The sequence below is a fragment of the Engystomops pustulosus genome, chromosome 1, assembly GCF_040894005.1.
Source record: "Engystomops pustulosus chromosome 1, aEngPut4.maternal, whole genome shotgun sequence".
NCBI classification, from domain to species: domain Eukaryota; kingdom Metazoa; phylum Chordata; class Amphibia; order Anura; family Leptodactylidae; genus Engystomops; species Engystomops pustulosus.
Genome location: NC_092411.1, coordinates 77987452 through 78006264, shown reverse-complemented (window position 1 = coordinate 78006264; position 18813 = coordinate 77987452). Strand labels below are relative to the sequence as shown.

Genomic DNA, 18813 nt, shown 5'->3' with positions numbered 1-18813 from the left:
CTCATGTCCAGGGTCGGCACCAGCAGTGGGCATACCGGGGCAAGTGCCAGGGCCAAGAGCTGTTGGGGGGGCCCCAAATAAGGCTGTACACAAGAAATCCATGGAGGTGAGGGGGGCTTTATATAAAATAAGAATAAGGGGGCTGTATATAAAATAACCATGAGGGGGCTGTTTAGTATGATTAACTAGGGAATATTTTAGGGAACAGGAGACTCTGTCGCCCAGGGGCACACTGAAACCTGGAGCCCACCCTGCTCATGCCCATACACTATATATACCCTCATGCCCATACTGTATACAGTGCTACACATACAGTATATATACACACTTGCCCATATAGTATACAGTGCATACATATAGTATATATACTGCACTAGCAATGTGGATAAAGTCTCTAAACTGCCTCCCCAACACCATGCTTTGGCTTCTGCCATACACTTAGACTTACCTGTTTAGCAGAGCAGCACTATTTCCCCACATGGCCGTAGCCGACTACGGAGTCAGAGAGATGGGTGGGGCCAAGGGTGCAGTGAAAAAATTCACAACAACACTGATATAGTGCTGACTGCTTATAAACTGGAGCTGCACTATACAGGACTGCCTAGTTATGTGCAAAGGCGCAGACAGCAATTTCATCATGCTGCCTGAATCTTGTAATCAATGCTATGTAGGACATAGTCGGGTAGCACCCTAGGCGATCACCTACCCTCGCCCATACATCATCCCAACCCTGCTTGTAGCATCTACCAGAGCTGTAGAAGGAAAAAAAAAACAATTTTCACCTGACTGGCTTCTGTGGTTAGAGACTCCAGTTGCCCTTCTAGTCTCATCTTTTCTTTGAGGACCTGAAGTAGTTCATCATGGGTACCAGCAATGGAGCTCTCCATAGAAATACTGCACATCAGAAAGCAAATCACAATTAACCCTTATGTATGAGCAATATTAATGCTAAAATTACTAAAAAATAAATGCTTCAGATTTTGTGCCTGTGTACTTTTGTATTAGACAAAAATGGATACAAATCATACAAAAAAATTCATAATCTTCCAAAACCATTAATTGAATTGATGTGTACCTGCAAGTAACACTCATCTCCCCAGTGGTATAATGGTCAAGATATCATATGAGCAAACAGGAATGGTCTTGTATAAATTGGAAGATCAACTTACCTGCTTGATATGCTGTCCCTGCGGCTTCTTGGTTCCCCATTTCCTTCAGGGTCCTGAGCATGTTGCTCTGCAGCTGCTGCTTGTAGTACATCTCTGAGTGATGGGAATTGTCCTACATCTTCTACAGGTATGCTTTGACCATTTACTATATACTCTTCTTCCCTCCTTTGAGATATAGCACTCACGTAAATGCCCTGTCCAGCAGATACACTGCTATGAGTAGAGCTATCACTCTCATTACCATCATGCCTTATGCTCAAATCACTTCCATCAAACTCAGAGCTGTTGTCAGGAATATAAGCAATACTTTCAGGTCGCGGTCCACCTTCCACATTGATCTCAGACACTACAGATGTAAAACTTCCGCTGTTGGACTTTAGGGAACCAGGAGAAGAATCGGTATAACCCATACTGGTGTTATTTGCTTCCGAAGATTCTTGCCGATAATCTGCCAATGAACGTATCTTGCTGGAAGACTTTGAGGATTTGGATGACTTCTTCTCTTTGGAAGGGAGGCCAAGACTGCCTAGCTTGGGTCCTCGTGGGACACTTGTCCGCAGGAAGGAATACTCCTTAGTCATTGCAACAGTGCTAGCCCGCGGAAGGTTATCAGGATTAAACATAAGTTCAGGGTCCAAAGTGCTTGAGGGTCGATTTTTAGTTGGTTGGTTAGACTAGAACAAGAAAATTAGAAAGAGGCCATTACATATGCAAATACAATAAAATAACAATGTGAAATGTGTCAGAGTCCGGCAGATCAAGGAGTCCTAAAAATGACACACAAAGTAGGTGTACTTTCATACATAGATTAGATTACTTCTTAAAGCAAAACTGAATATTTCCATATTTACCCCCTCAGGTCATACCTACAGGGCAGAGAAAAAAGAAGCTACTATACCCTGAATTTCCTCCCCTGATGAATTATGCAATATATACACATTCCCTACTGTATTTTAAGTTGTAACTACAAAAAATAAAGGTAGGTGATAAATAAGTTTAGCTTTTTTGCTCAGGAAACAACATTCCTGTCTTTGCTTAATTGTGAGGTGCATTAACGAGGTTTACATTTTGTCTAGATCACATCAGTGAAGGTTCTGATCTTTGTGCTCACCCTCTCCTGCTGCCGTTTCACTCGGTATTGTTTTAGCTGTTCCTCCAAGCGGCGTCTGGCCTGCAAGCGTATTTGCTCCTCTCGCTCAAGTGGCAGAGGGCCATCACTGGAGGCTGAAGGGAAGAAAGGTGAAATTGTGTGTAGGCACCCAATAAATAAATATTTTCATACAAAGAATTACTGAAATATACAATTAATTTTAAAGGGAACCTGCCACCAGGGACCTCATTTTCACTAAAGACAAATTGTAAAAGCCCATGACACCTGCAGTGCAAAAATGCCTCTCTGCCTTTTCTAAGCATTTGCTGATTTCAGTTTGACCAGGCTGTAACCTCTGAGAAGGAGCAGGAGGTGGAGCTAGACAGGAGCACAAAGGTGGGGGCCAAGCTCTGAGGAGTGAGTAACAGACAAGTCACATGTTGTTTTTTTGAAATGCATCCACACCAAAGTCCAGCTCCTGTGACTACCCCAGGATTTTGTCAGGATGCAAGGTAAGTTATAGCACACAATTATATTGTAATGCAAATGCTTAGAAAATGCAGAAAGGCAGATTTGCACTGCAGGTGTGAAGGGCTTCTGCAACCTGTCTTTAGTGAAAATGAGGTCCCTGGTGACAGGTTCCCTTTAAGCAGGAAATTCAGCAAGCAAGAGAAAAAGATGCAAGCAAAGAGGAAAATAAATAATGTAAGTTACAGTTATTACACTTGTCTTGGCTAATTTACAACTCAGAGGTGGATTCAAATTTCTGGATAGTGATTAGTTTGAATACACTAATATTACATTTTTTTAATTGAGTTAATGAAGATCTCCTACAAAAGGTGTAATATTTACAGTCATTGGTGCCTGAATGTCCAGGTCAATTTATGCTGTTCTCTTCTTCTTTAAATGATGATATACTTGGAGCCACTTTACATATAACTATTTTACTTACATTTTTTCATGACATGTGAGACTTAAATTGGATAGAATAATCTTATAAATTTTTATTGTTTATAGAATTTGCAGAATAACAAAATGTAAAAATATTTTGTCATTTTTCCCATTAAAGTTGTTTTAATAAGTGGTAAAATTATATAAACCTTTGCCAAAACAAGTTATAAATATGTACACCATAAATCTGTCACCTTTTTCCAGGTTCACAAACAGATTCAGAGGGTTTATGTACTTTTGCAAAGTATCTTCTGCTGTCTTTTGCCTTCAGCTGCCTTCAAATAGTTAGATTTCTTAAACCATGGCACCTACAAACATGTCACATTAACCCCTTAACGACCTGGCCTTTTTTTGTTTTTTCATTCCCTACCTTAAAAATCTATAAACTTTTTTATTTTTTACACGTAAAGAGCTATGTGACGGCTTATTTTCTGTGTGACAAATTGCACTTCATAGTGATGGTATTTCATATTCCATGCCATGTACTGGGAAGCGGGAAAAAAATTCCAAATGCTGTGAAAATGGTAAAAAAACCGCATTTGCACTGTATTCTTGTGGGCTTGGATATTACGTCTTTCACTGTGCGGCCCAAATGACATGTCTACTTTATTCTTTAGGTCGGTACGATTACTGGGATACCAAATTTGCATAGGTTTTATAATGTTTTCATACATTTACAAAAATTAAAACCTCCTGTACAATTTTTTTTTTTTTAAATTTTGCCATCTTCTGGCGCCAATAACTCTTTCATACTTCGGTTTTCGGAGCTGTGGTTGGTGTAATTTTTTGCGACTTTTGATGACGTTTTCATTGCTATAATTTTTAGGACTGTGAGACCATTTGATCACTTTTTATAAATTTTTTATTTAGTTTTCAAAATGGCAAGAATGTGCCAATTTTGACTTTGGGTGCTATTTTCCGTTACGGGGTTAAACGCATTGAGAAACCATTATTATATTTTGATAGATCAGGCATTTTCAGACGCAGTGATACCTAATGAGTTTATGATTTTTCCGGTTTATTAATATTTATCAGTTCTAGGGAAAGAGCGGTGATTTGAATTTTAGGGGTTTTTATTATAGAATAATAGCAGATTGTAATTCTAGGGTTAACACGAGTCAGCCTCAGGTCTACGGCGACGGATTGCCGCTCCCCAATGACTCCACAGGGAGCGACAATCTTCAGCAAGATGGCCATGCGCTGGCAGCGATCGGCGGGAAAACACCCGGGATCGATGCTGGGGTATTAAAAGGGCAGTTTCTAGGTACCAGGGTTCAAGAGATATAACCATTTGAAGTTCTACACTATCTTGACATCTACAAACATGCTATCGGCATGGGGTATATGCAAGTCCCCACTGATACTGATGTTTTTATATTACTACAATGCTACACAATAGCAACCTTTATGGGTATTAATAGTTTTCTTCAAGCTTTTTTTACATCAGAATAGTCCTGGATGCAATTTAGCTAAATCATAATGGGGCAGATTTATCAATCTGTCTGAAAGTCAGAATATTTCTAGTTGCCCATGGCAACCAATCACAGCTCCCCTTTGAGCATTGGTAAAATGAAAGCTGAGCTGTGAAATAGGCAGCTTTCAGACAGCTTGATAAATCTGCCACAATGTATTGTTCCATTCTTTTGAAAATAAACACCATGAATCAAAGACCCATCTTATTTAGTACAGTGCTGCTTAAACATTCACGATTGTGATAATAACCAATACATTTTTGTTAGATAATTATTTGATTAGTTACTTCCTATAAAAAAAAAAAAAAGTTATAGGACCTTCCACCACCTCACATGTGTATATGAATATTATGTAGGTCCAGCTTCAGCAATTCAGCGGCACTATGAATTTTCTTTCTAGCCCCCAGTATTTAACCATTGTAATCCTTTCCACTTTCAGGGAGCAGAGGAGGAGGGGGCATGTATTATACTCATCTTCTCAGTCGTAGCATCAAAGAATTTTCAAATAACACACATCCTCAAAGTGCCCCTGAAGCAGCCTCTACATTATATATGTTCATCACTGCATGTGTGAGGTGGGGAAGTTCCCCACTTAAGGAATTGTCTGGGATTTATACAAATTTGACCAAACACAGGGGGAAAAAAAACAACATTCTCCACGCACCTCTTTAGTGTCATTGCTGCTCCGATGGGCCCCACCAATCTGTTTACTTTTTTTAGTGATCATGTGTCATATATACATGTGACGGGCACATCAGTCATATGTGCAGGTGTTCAGATTTTTCTTCTACAGATTAATGGTGGTGAAGCACAAAAGAAGTAAAAACTACAGGGAATGTCTCATGTGAGTAATGAGCCTTTTATTATTTTGTGTAATTCTCCCTTGTTTGGTCAAATTTATCTCAGAGATCTCTCATTAAATTACAGAATAAAAAATGCTAAATTCAATATTTTCTGATTGTAGATCAAGTTTTGCACTAGAATCATAACATACATAATTTTGAAGAACGTTAAATGATGCTAAGCAATAGATGAAATTGCTCTCCAGAAAAAGTGCTTACACAGGTCAGTTTCCTGCATATGAAGGCTTAGCTTCAGCGACTGCAAAGCTTCTTTTCTAAGACCTAGGCCCTCAGTACTAGATTCCGATAGGATGTCATTGAAACCAACCCCACCTGGGGGTGCTGCTGTGTTGCCGATGACAGATTCTAAGGATGCAGGGTGATCAGAACAATTAGGTTGAGGCCCATTCTGACATAAGTTTTCAGACTTCAGGTTTGTCTCCATACTGCCTCCAAGCTTTGGCAAGGGCACACCAGTCACTGAAAGAGAAAGTAAATAGTTTAAAATATACAAAAAAAAACCTCAATAAAAAAAAAAAAAAAAAAAAGAAAAGCACAATCAACCCAACCATAGTTGCATGCCCTTAAAGGGAACTTGGAAACAAGCCACTACAAGACAATTATCAATGGCTGAAGCATCTCCCTGTCTTCCAAGATTTGGCTCACCAAATCATCTTGTCCACATAGCAGAGCACATGCCACTTGTACAAGGCTGGAATATAAATATACTCGTTTTTTATTTTGTGCCAGGCGCATAAGATGTAGCACATAAATAACTTCCATATTTAAAGCTAGTTCACACTACAGTTAATAGCTTCTCGTATTCTTTTCCAATGTAGGAAAAGAACAAAGGAACCAAATACAGATTAGAAATGGAAAAATCTTTCATTAAACACCAATTACCACTAAGTAGCCTGAAAATAATTGGGGACACTTATTAAACATGTCTGATAGCAGAACTGTTCTAGTTGCTCATGCCAACCAGTAAAAGTTCTGCTTTCATTTTATAAACAGCAGTGGGAAAAGAAAAGCCGAGCTCTGACTGGATTCCATGGGCAACTAGAACACTGGCCATAAAGTAATGTATGTACAAAATCAGTGGGGCGCATTTACTAAAAACAGTGCAAACTGCACTATATGTAGTGTGCAGAGGGCGCCAGATTCATGATTTATGGCGCCCTTTCTTTATGAATCTGGAACCCCCTGCACTGCTCCAATTTTTTTTTTTTGGTGCACCTTTAAAATGAGGCATGCGACACAATTCTGTTGAACTTCCGCGGTCTAACTGTACAGATTTCAATTATGAAATTTGTGTTGCATGAAGAACACACAAGGGTCGTGTATGACACAAATGTGGCACGGACACTTCTTAAAACACAGGTGCAAGTAGTTTGCACATAAAAGAATGTCCAACAGAAAACTGGCACAAGGGCCTTAGCAAACGTGCCCAAATATATTTTTCTTTCTTCCAAAACATATACAATGAACTATGAAAATAGTCTCCAGCATGTAAGGTGAACTATTTGACTCAAGTAATGGTTTAATCTGTGCAATTATACAGACCTGCTGATACTGCCGGATGGATCGAACAGAAGACCTGCGGGGGAGGGGGGGGGGGGGATTGCTTTAAAGGTTTAACTTTTTTTTTTTACACAGGACAGGGGGCCGCTGGCTGCTAGATATACTGTGGGGGCCGCTGGCTGCTAGATATACTGTGGGGGCCGCTGGCTGCTAGATATACTGTGGGGGCCGCTGGCTGCTAGATATACTGTGGGGGCCGCTGGCTGCTAGATATACTGTGGGGGCCGCTGGCTGCTAGATATACTGTGGGGGCCGCTGGCTGCTAGATATACTGTGGGGGCCGCTGGCTGCTAGATATACTGTGGGGGCCGCTGGCTGCTAGATATACTGTGGGGGCCGCTGGCTGCTAGATATACTGTGGGGGCCGCTGGCTGCTAGATATACTGTGGGGGCCGCTGGCTGCTAGATATACTGTGGGGGCCGCTGGCTGCTAGATATACTGTGGGGGCCGCTGGCTGCTAGATATACTGTGGGGGCCGCTGGCTGCTAGATATACTGTGGGGGCCGCTGGCTGCTAGATATACTGTGGGGGCCGCTGGCTGCTAGATATACTGTGGGGGCCGCTGGCTGCTAGATATACTGTGGGGGCCGCTGGCTGCTAGATATACTGTGGGGGCCGCTGGCTGCTAGATATACTGTGGGGGCCGCTGGCTGCTAGATATACTGTGGGGGCCGCTGGCTGCTAGATATACTGTGGGGGCCGCTGGCTGCTAGATATACTGTGGGGGCCGCTGGCTGCTAGATATACTGTGGGGGCCGCTGGCTGCTAGATATACTGTGGGGGCCGCTGGCTGCTAGATATACTGTGGGGGCCGCTGGCTGCTAGATATACTGTGGGGGCCGCTGGCTGCTAGATATACTGTGGGGGCCGCTGGCTGCTAGATATACTGTGGGGGCCGCTGGCTGCCACCCTAGGCTTATACTCGAGTCAATAAGTTTTCCCAGTTTTTAGTGGTAACATTAGGGGTCTCGGCTTACATTCGGGTCGGCTTATACTCGAGTATATACAGTAGTTATTTCCTAGTAATCTAATTAGATGTTGTAGGTCATTCAGCAATTTGAACTTTACAGTACAGAAATGGGATGTGGAGAACACTCCTAAATCAGTTGCACTTTGTGTAAAAATCATTTGCAGTGTACCGTATATACTTGTGTATAAGCCGAGTTTTTCAGCACAAAAAATGTGCTGAAAAACGTCCCCTCGGCTTATACACGAGTCATATACGAGTTAAAAATACTTAAAAAATAATAAACGTATATACTCACCCTCCGGTGGCCCCGATGTGCAGCGCTGCTCCCCCGATGTCCGCGCGGCTCGTCTTCTGGCTTCCGCGCCCGTCTTCTTTCTTCTGCAGGGCGCCGCCATTGTTCTTCTCCCGGGCGGTGCCTATTATGATGTCAGCAGCGGCGCGTCATACTAGGCGTCGGCCGAGAGAGCAATGGCGGCGCCCGGCAGAAGAAAGAAGACGGGCGCGGAAGCCAGAAGACGAGCCGCGCGGACATCGGGGGAGCAGCGCTGCACATCAGGGCCACCGGAGGGTGAGTATATATGTTTATTTTTTTTAATGCTGGGGCAAGCTGTATACTACTGGGGGCAGGCGTATACTACCGGGGGAAGGCTGGGCTGGGCTGTATGCTACTGGGGGCAGGCTGTATACCACACGGGGCAGGCTAGGGTGCTGTATACCACTGGGGGCAGGGCTGTATACCACTGGGGGCAGGGCTGTATACCACTGGGGGCAGGGCTGTATACCACTGGGGGCAGGGCTGCATACTACTGGGGGCAGGCTGGGCTGGCTGTATACTACTGGGGGAAGGCTGGACTGGCTGTATACTACTGGGGGCAGGCTGGACTGGCTGTATACTACTGGGGGCAGGCTGGACTGGCTGTATACTACTGGGGGCAGGCTGGACTGGCTGTATACTACTGGGGGCAGGCTGGACTGGCTGTATACTACTGGGGGCTGGTTGGCTATATACTGGGGGGGGGGGGGTCTGTGACCAATGCATTTCCCACCCTCGGCTTATACTCGAGTCAATATGTTTTCCCAGTTTTTGGTGGAAAAATTAGGGGTCTCGGCTTATACTCGGGTCGGCTTATACACAACTATGACAGATGTTGCCATCAGTAAAATGTCCCGGCTTAAGAAAACCCGACTTACAGATGAACCTCTCTGCCCTCTGTGACCTATGGTAAAGCTCTTAGTCCCAAGCTGCAATGAATTTTATTGATAATCCTTGTTCCCATGACGACACAAAATTTAAAAAATCCAATTGTCGCACGGACAATATTATTTTCCAGAGTTCCAAAAAAAAAAAAAAAAAAACACTATGTTTTACAGACAGTCCCTGGGTTATGTACAAGATATAACCCAGGGACTGTCTGTAAAACAGTTCTAATCAGATGAATGGATAAAATAAAAGGCATAGGATAACTTTAATCAGGGTTGGCAATCCATAATAAATAATTCTAACATTTATCATTCTTCTTTCCTGGCCTCATTCTAGCTGTGCATATTATGAATCTGAACATGAAACCGCTTGTAGCACACAATTTTATTCCTCAAGGACATTTATGTCACAGATGTCGTGCTGTTAACAGACATACTGTATACAGTCATGCTTTATACATCCCCAAGGGTCAAAACAAATGGACTGGAAGTAGTCTACTTCTACAGGGGCTTCACACTACTTTGAAGAATTTTTGTCTCCGTGAAGGTGCAATAACAAGGACAATTAAAGAATCTACTAAATGAACAAAAGCACTAAAAGATGAGAGATGCACCAGCTCCTGTTACATAATTTGCAACAGCATTAGTCTTGTCACAATTATATATAAAAAAAAGAAAAAAAATCAATTATTTGGCATCACAAGAACAACTAAAAGAAGGGTTCCAAATTGTACATAAGTAGAACTCTCTGCAATGATCCCCACATTTCAGCGAGGTCATGTGACCTCCTCAGAAGGCAACCACCTTGGCACTTCCACCCCTCCTAGCAGACTGGATACATCACCGGTTAAGATCACAATACAGATGGAACAAGATGTTCTGCTCCGTCCTTCAGGCTACCTTAAACGGACAGTGATGTCTACAACGTGGCGCCAAAAGCAAGCAGCAAAAACAAACCACCAAAAAAAACCTCAAATTATTGCAGATAGTGGCAGAAAATAGGAACAATGTATTTGTAGGCGAGTGAGATCAGGTAGACTACCCAAACGGACCATAAAGAGAAATTAAAACATACATCAATCTTCAGCTAGGAAAACCACTGTAAATCTATAGAATTAAACAACACATTAGTTAAACAACACATCTCAGAAACTGTGTTATTGTATACAGGCGGTCCCCTACTTAAGGACACCCGACTTACAGACGACCCATAGTTACAGACGGACCCCTCTGCCCACTGTGACCTCTGATGAAGCTCTCTGGATGCTATACTATAGTCCCAGACTACAATGATCAGCTGTAAGGTGTCTGTAATCAAGATTTATTGATAATCCTTTGTCCAATATTAGCAAAAAATTTTGAAACACCAATTGTCACTGGGGCAAAAAAAAATTTTGTCTGGATATTACCATTATAAAATATACAAATTCAACTTAAGAAAAAACCTACAGACCCTATCTTGTATGTAACCCGGGGATTGCCTGTATATACAAAGAAAGGATACATACTGTAAATAATAAATCTTCATGTAGCTCACAGTGGCGTAACTACCGCCGTAGCAGCCGTAGCGGTTGCTACGGGGCCCGTGAGGTTCAGGGGCCCGGGGATGCACGCTCCCTGCAGTGCTTTGCCACGGCCTGGGGTAAGTGGTCCGGGGCTGCAGTGCCGGATCGTGCCCCCGGGCCCCTTCCTCTCTGTGCATCTACACGTCTCCTGAGCCCGCCCGCCTCTTTCCGGGATCCCTGCCTGCTCATATCCTTGACCCGCCCCCCAGCCACCTCTCTGACCCGCCCCCCTCATCTCCCTGACCTGCCCGCTCATCAGCCTGCAGGGCGGCACAGTTGATTCTCTGCCCCCCCCTTCCCCCGCTCGCGCCCCCCCCCCCCTCCCCCCTATTGTATATATACTGTGTATATGTGTATATATTGTATATATACTGTGTATATGTGTGTATATACTGTGTATATGTGTATATATTGTGTATATGTGTATATATTGTATATATACTGTGTATACATAAATATATATATATATATATATATAAATCCTATGTATATGTATATATGCATCTACTATGTATACATGTATATACTGTGTATAAATGCATTGAAGCAAATACTGTATTTTTACATGCATGTATTTATATTAGCATATATATATATATGATGTGTGTTTTTGTATGTGGTAAGTATGTATGCTGTATATACTGAATGTATGTTTATATTCTGTATGTATAGCAGCATGTGTGTATATGGTGTTTTTATCCTGCATGTATGTGTATATATGGTCAGTGTATACTGTATTTGTGTATGTATGTATATATATATATTTGTGTGTGTATTGTAAATGTATTATATGTATATAATGTGTATATTGTATGAGTTTGTATATACTCTGTGTATTAGTGTATAAATGTATATGAGTGTATAAATGTGTGTATAAGTGAATGCTTGTATGTATAAGGGTGTGAGTATACGAGAGTAGAACTTTATGTGTGTATATAAAGATGTGTATATATCAGTGTATAAATGTGTGTAATTGTATAAACATGTCTGTATAGGGGTACCTTCCCAAGAACATATGGGGGACGTATATCTGGCCGCAGATTTGCTGCCGGATATACTTCCCCCATAAGCTTCTATACGCCAGGGCTCGGCACGGTGAGCACAACGAGTACTCACTGTTTTGAGCAAAAGAGATAGAGCGTGCTCCATCTATGGCCGTAAGAACGACCATGCGGCTCTATTCTCTATGGAGAGGGGAGGGGTGAGCCGCGCTCACCTCTCCTCCTCTCCAGCGCGCCCGACGTGTGCCTGCCATATATATATATATTTTAAGGGGTAGGGGGGCCCCATGCAGAAATCTGCTATGGGGCCCAGCCTCTCCTAGTTACGCCCCTGGTAGCTCACCACAATCCACATTAACCTTTCTACCTAAGAATGTACCAAAGACTGTAAAGCAGCTCTAACCCTATGATTATATATGAGAAAGGCAGAACTGTCAGGTTAATGACAGAAAATATATATGGCACTAACTAGAAATGAGTTACTTATACAGTATACTGACTATTTAAACGCCTTAGTAATAATTTAGTTTTATGTCCTGATACTAAAGATCATTAGAAAACGTTTACACAATGACATAGATTTTGTTAGAAGCCATATATGCACAAAGAAAATACAACTTATATGTGCATTAACCTAAATAAAGCTACTTTCACATGAAAGTAAAGCTCCTGGCATACACGCCGAATGTGTCCATAGACTTATACTGGCAAACTGAGGCATCCTGTTTACCTCCATCTACTCATATGTTGCATCCAGCAAGAAACACAGGATGAAATTGCTTGTACAAGGCAGAAGAAGCACAACTAACACAAAACGGACGTCGCTTGCAGTTGCACCACTGCACTCTCTCATCTCACCTGTAAGGGGTAAAATGGCTTGATAAAGGACGTTTTATTGGAAAGAAAGCCAGGTGAGTGCCATGCTATTCTGTGTCTTCTTTTTCTACTATAACAGTAGCAATATTCCTTCTCTACAAGTAGAGATGTGCAGGGCAGACATGAAAAATACAATTCTCTTGTAAAAAGAAAAATCATTCTAAAGAATACAAACACAAAAAGTTTTAAAATAAAAACAAATAGACCTTACTAATCAAATAGAAGACTTATTCGGCTATGAGATTTGGACAGTGTGCCCAGATGATATGGATCCCTCAAAGACTGACTCTGAGCATTTTCATAGCTCGATAATGCATGCTTCATGGATTCCCCCCCCCCCCCGGGTTGTGATGTGACAGAGGAGGATGTTCACATGCTAACGTGAAGGAACATGCAGTGAGGAACATTTTGTAAGTGGCTTGTTATTAAATCTGAAAATTGTTACAATGATACAACTGCCTCCAATCAACTGGGTATCCCATTCTCTAACCCCATACCAAACTGTGTTTATTCACCCAAAAGGTAAGGCAGTCCCACTGACCCTATCCAGTTAGCAAAGGGCTCATAACTATGTGTTATGTCCAGGTTATTAGAAAATGATCTATGATTTGCCTTTTACTACTTTTGGAGGTAAACCCAACTATGCCAATTCCCCCAGGGACTCGGCACCCTTAAAGAGGACCCGTCACCCAGAAATACTTCTACTAAAGTAAGTAGCTCCTAGTGAAGCAAACCCATCAGTGTTACACTTCTAGTGTTATCGGAAACCTCCGATAACCCTATCTAACACCGCTTCGAGTACAATAGAAATGCTGGATTGCACTCAAAGCTGTCCGGGGTATTCATGAGGGGGCGGTCCGAGGTGCTGCCTCTTCCCCGGACTGCCCCGCTCACTCCAAAGCTCGGTGGCGACTGTCGCAGATCATGCGGCAGTCACCGCCCCTTATCCCGCTCACGATCCCACCCCCTCATGAATACACTGGACCGCTTTGAGTGCGGTCCGCCATTTCTATTGTACTCCGCAGCGTTGTTAGATAGCGTTATTGGAGGTTTCCAATAACGCTAGAAGTGTAACACTGCTGGGTTTGCTTTAGCACTAGGAGCTGCTTACTTTAGTAAGCAGCTCCTAGTGCCGAATTTCTGGGTGACAGGTCCTCTTTAAGAGGTTTTATGACAGGTCTATTTATCTGGCTTGGCTCTGAGCTTCCATTTCCATATAGATGTATGCCGCGCAGCCGTACAAATGGATAAAGATAGAATATGTCATTTCCTTGTATACGGAGCGGTACAGTGCCACACGTGCCGTTTCGTACGCCTATTGCCGTAGTGGAGGAATAACAGAGATCACTTGGGTACAGCAGTTGTAAAAGGGGCCCAATGTCCAAATGCAAGCTCTGAGTTAGAAGCAAGATGGAGCTTGTAGTATTGAAAAAAAAAGTGATAAGATTCGCCAAAGAGGCTGCCTAGACCTGTGGGATGATGCTGTCTTTAATGGCAACTTTCCCTTGGCAATCAATGCTTTTCTTTCACCCAAACCACACTAGAAGATGTTGAGACTTCTGCAGAGGTAGGTTAGAAAGCAATGTCTTAAGTCAAGGTTGTGAAACTCCTTTTTTAGACTTTTTATCCCAAAAAGAACTGATTGGCAAAGTAACCCAGACACCAGGTGCACAGGGCTGCATGAGAAAGCTTGATTTCAATGCCCTAGGAGGAAATCTACCAAACATCGTTCAATGGATCCATTAACCTCTGCTTTCCTAATAGACTTGAGATTATATAGGAATGGTTAATTGTCCAGCAGCACCATGCATTTAGAGCTTTCTTATAAGGAAGATGAAAAGGTCTTCTTACAAATACTGCCCTTTTCAGCCAGAGGCTATCCATAGCTTAGATAGAACTATAAGGATGGTACATTTAGGATAGTATCTAGAAGAGAATCAGGACAGAGAAAAATGACATGATGAAGTTCCACAGATGGCATGCCAAAAGCCTGACCAAAGCCAAATGGCAAGATAGAGGCCAAATTCTGCTCACATCTCCTTGTAATGCCCCTCACTTTTCACACAGCACACAGGGGAGGTGGATAATCCTCTTGTCAAAACCATCAAGGAGATGGAGAGAAAAATAATTTAGCAGTAGCATACCTTTCAACCCCACCTACTAGGTGGTTTAAGAACCTAAAATCTCACATACGTACGGTAAATTGTGGAAAAAAAAAAAAAACACAAAAATAATCCTCTGTAAAGTTACAATAAGTCTTAAGATAAAAGGCAGTAAAACGAAAAGAACAAATTTACTTAACCTTTCAGCATTCTGACCATAATGAGAACCGATTGTTATCAAGTCTAACGTGACCTATAATAGGATATCCTTGTCTAAGAATACAAAAACAACTTATCACACAGAGCACCACAGATTAGTGAACTCCACACTGCAACCAGACCCATATTGGAGATTTTCACCTATAATGCAGATATAAACATTTACACATAAGTTCAGGAAGTTACAGGTGAGATAATATGGTCCAAAACTGAACTCCGAAGAAAAAGGTTGACTAGACCCTAAAATAGGCTACTTTTCTATATTTACTTTTTATCTTTAGTTTCATTATGTATTTAGTTGTATTTCTGACATTAAAGTCAAAAGACACCTGGAAGTTCTTGTCCAGCGACTTTAAGGAATTTCAGGTAAAATACCAAGGGGTGTCCACAATATTGACCTAAAATCACTAAGTTGTATATGCTGCAGATAGACATGGATTACATTGCAGTTTTAATGCAGAAAAGTAAAATTGAAGAGGAAAAGAGCTATGCGTGTGCAATTCTTATTAAGAGTCATTGATGGAATTTCACATCACATATTAGTTCTATTTACACTGGTGACAATCCAACACTACACTGTTCTTCCTTGAAACAATGTTGTATGTTGCACTATTATGCTCAGCAAAAAAAACAACATCTTTTATTTTATTTTCTGTATTTTAGTAATGCATACGCCATACAAATCCTGTCTCTGTCCATACCCCACTTTTCCATGGCATTTGAGAATGCTATAATATTCTGCCTGTCGGGCCCATTAGTTACGTTAAAGGGCTTTTCTTGCTTATTGATATTAATGACTTGTCCAAAGAATAGGTCATCAATATCAGATTAGTGTGGTACAACAGCACTGAAATCAACACAGAAAATATAAACAAAAAAGAAATCTCTCAGTGAAGTGGCCAGGAAACTGCAGCTCAGCTAATCAGAGGATCCTGACTGATCAGAGTTTTCTTTTTCCTATGTATGGGTAATCAAAATCAATTGGCTAGAGAACCCCTTTATTGGTATCGGTCACAAATAGCAAGAAAGGCAAAATGGCAATGAGAACAAACAAAGTATAAATAAATAGACACTCACCTTTTTTTCCATTTATCCCGCTTGTTTCTATGTTGGCATCAGAGAGTTCAACTTGAGTATTAGAAATTCCATTTCCAGCCACTGTGCCAAACAAGACACCAGCCGAGTCACACACGGGCTGCATGAAAGCACGCGTTACCTCACTATAGATATATGCCCTCAAGTCGATACGTTTTGTTGACAACTTTCACTGTGTTTGGTTACTTTCATCTGAGAAGCAGGATGCACATGTTGGGTGGCTTGCCATACAGAGATTCACAGAGAGCAGTTTACAGACACCACATAAGGACGGCTGTGTCAAGTCTGTGCAGTACCTGGTAAATAAAAGCATTGTATCCATGAGCACACAGAACAGATCCTTACTAAACATGTGCCAAACAAAGAAATTATAGGCTGAAAACCCACAGTATGTAATTATATCTATGACATTCCTAACAGCAAAGTGACAGCATCATAACAGAGCAGAGTTACATCCTCACTTATTTACACCTAATGACAGGTTTATTCCTAAATGTATAACATCATTAGTTGCATATTTGATTCCCCGAGAGGCATTGGCTTTTATCATTCTCGCTTTAAGAAGCTAATCAGATCCCTAGACTTCAGCGATTAGCGGCCAAATAGTTACATAGTGGTTGTGATGAAATTCAGAAATAGCCTGTTGTTAACAGTCAGGAAAACAATTGGAGAAATAAATGAAACTTAGTTGCAATACATTACTGTTTTTGTAAGAAAGCAGCCATATTTTTAAAACCCCGGAGAACCCATTTAATTTATGTACCTAAGGAGTTCCGTCCTCATGAGTGGATACGGCCCATGGAGCAGTACCCTGAAAGAACTGAAAGAATTTGAGGAGTGTGAAAGTGCCTAAAAGGAGTGATCTTAGGGTTACTGCTGTCCAGAAGAGAGTACCAGCAGGTTAAAGGAAAATGAGGCATTTAGCAACTATAAATATATAACATGTTACAGAGGAGTTAAAACATGATAAAGTGAAACCGTCACTGTAAAAATGCAGTTAGATCTGCTGACAGCATGTTATAGACCAGGAAGAACTGACTGATATTGATATATAGTGTTGAGAGAGAAGATTTAGCATTTTCTAAATGTAAATATGTTTCTATCCTGTGAAATCAGGGGGTAGACTGGCTGCCATCTCTGACTGAGACTGATACATGGAACATTAAAACTACAAAATAATGTGCCATACAAAATTATACAAACTACAACAAATAGAAAACATGAGTCATTCGTCCACAGTAAAAATACAAGTTAGGCCCAGTTCCACTTGCGTCAGTACTTCACTATATTTTCCGCTATTAATTAACCTTCCAAGGTAAATTGTGAACAGGAAATATGACATGCCTAAACATAATTAACATATAGAACAAGTTACAGGGGATGTAAGAAGCTGTAACATATGAAAGATCTAAAACAGAGTAAAGTGAAAGTAACATAATAAACATATATAAACAATTACAAGGGATGTAACAAGCACAAGCAACACCCTAAAACGTTTAAAGGGAAAGGGAACATAACACCTACATACAGCAGCCTAGATATAGATATATATATGTCAGGAGGGGACATAACACCCACAACAGACTAGATCTATATATATATATATATGACAGGAGGGGACATGACACCCACAACAGACTAGATCTATATATGGCAGGAGGGGACATGACACCCACAACAGACTAGATCTATATATGGCAGGAGGGGACATGACACCCACAACAGACTAGATCTATATATGGCAGGAGGGGACATGACACCCACAACAGACTAGATCTATATATGGCAGGAGGGGACATGACACCCACAACAGACTAGATCTATATATATATATATATGTCAGGAGGGGACATAACACCCACAACAGACTAGATCTATATATATATATATATATATGGCAGGAGGGGACATGACACCCACAACAGACTAGATCTATATATGGCAGGAGGGGACATGACACCCACAACAGACTAGATTTATATATGGCAGGAGGGGACATGACACCCACAACAGACTAGATCAATATATGGCAGGAGGGGACATGACACCCACAACAGACTAGATCTATATATGGCAGGAGGGGACATGACACCCACAATAGACTAGATCAATATATGACAGGAGGGGACATGACACCCACAACAGACTAGATCTATATATGACAGGAGGGGACATGACACCCACAACAGACTAGATCTATATATGACAGGAGGGGACATGACACCCACAACAGACTAGATCTATATATGGCAGGAGGGGACATGACACCCACAACAGACTAGATCTATATATGGCAGGAGGGGACATGACACCCACAACAGACTAGATCTATATATGGCAGGAGGGGACATGACACCCACAACAGACTAGATCAATATATGACAGGAGGGGACATGACACCTACAACAGACTAGATCAATATATGACAGGAGGGGACATGACACCCACAACAGACTAGATCTATATATGGCAGGAGGGGACATGACACCCACAACAGACTAGATCAATATATGACAGGAGGGGACATGACACCCACAACAGACTAGATCTATATATGGCAGGAGGGGACATGACACCCACAACAGACTAGATCTATATATGGCAGGAGGGGACATGACACCCACAACAGACTAGATCTATATATGGCAGGAGGGGACATGACACCCACAACAGACTAGA

The 18813-nt window shown here is 41.7% G+C and overlaps 1 protein-coding gene across 3 annotated transcripts in view; it reads right to left on the bottom strand.

Annotated features, from left to right (window-relative positions):
- The window catches only part of GOLGA3 (golgin A3), a 43299-nt gene that overhangs the window by 21154 nt on the left and 3332 nt on the right, over positions 1 to 18813 (bottom strand). Inside the window, exons 2-6 of one of the 3 annotated variants that reach the window (XM_072144455.1) lie at positions 16117 to 16430; positions 5744 to 6004; positions 2281 to 2393; positions 1170 to 1843; positions 783 to 894 (exon numbers count right to left, since the gene is read on the bottom strand). In XM_072144455.1, coding sequence (XP_072000556.1) covers positions 783 to 894; positions 1170 to 1843; positions 2281 to 2393; positions 5744 to 6004; positions 16117 to 16240 — 1284 coding nt within the window. In that variant the 5' untranslated portion in view covers positions 16241 to 16430. Of the gene's footprint in view, positions 1 to 782; positions 895 to 1169; positions 1844 to 2280; positions 2394 to 2973; positions 3074 to 5743; positions 6005 to 16116; positions 16431 to 18813 lie in introns of those variants that run through there. The other 2 variants (XM_072144456.1, XM_072144457.1) reach the window with 2 other exon arrangements.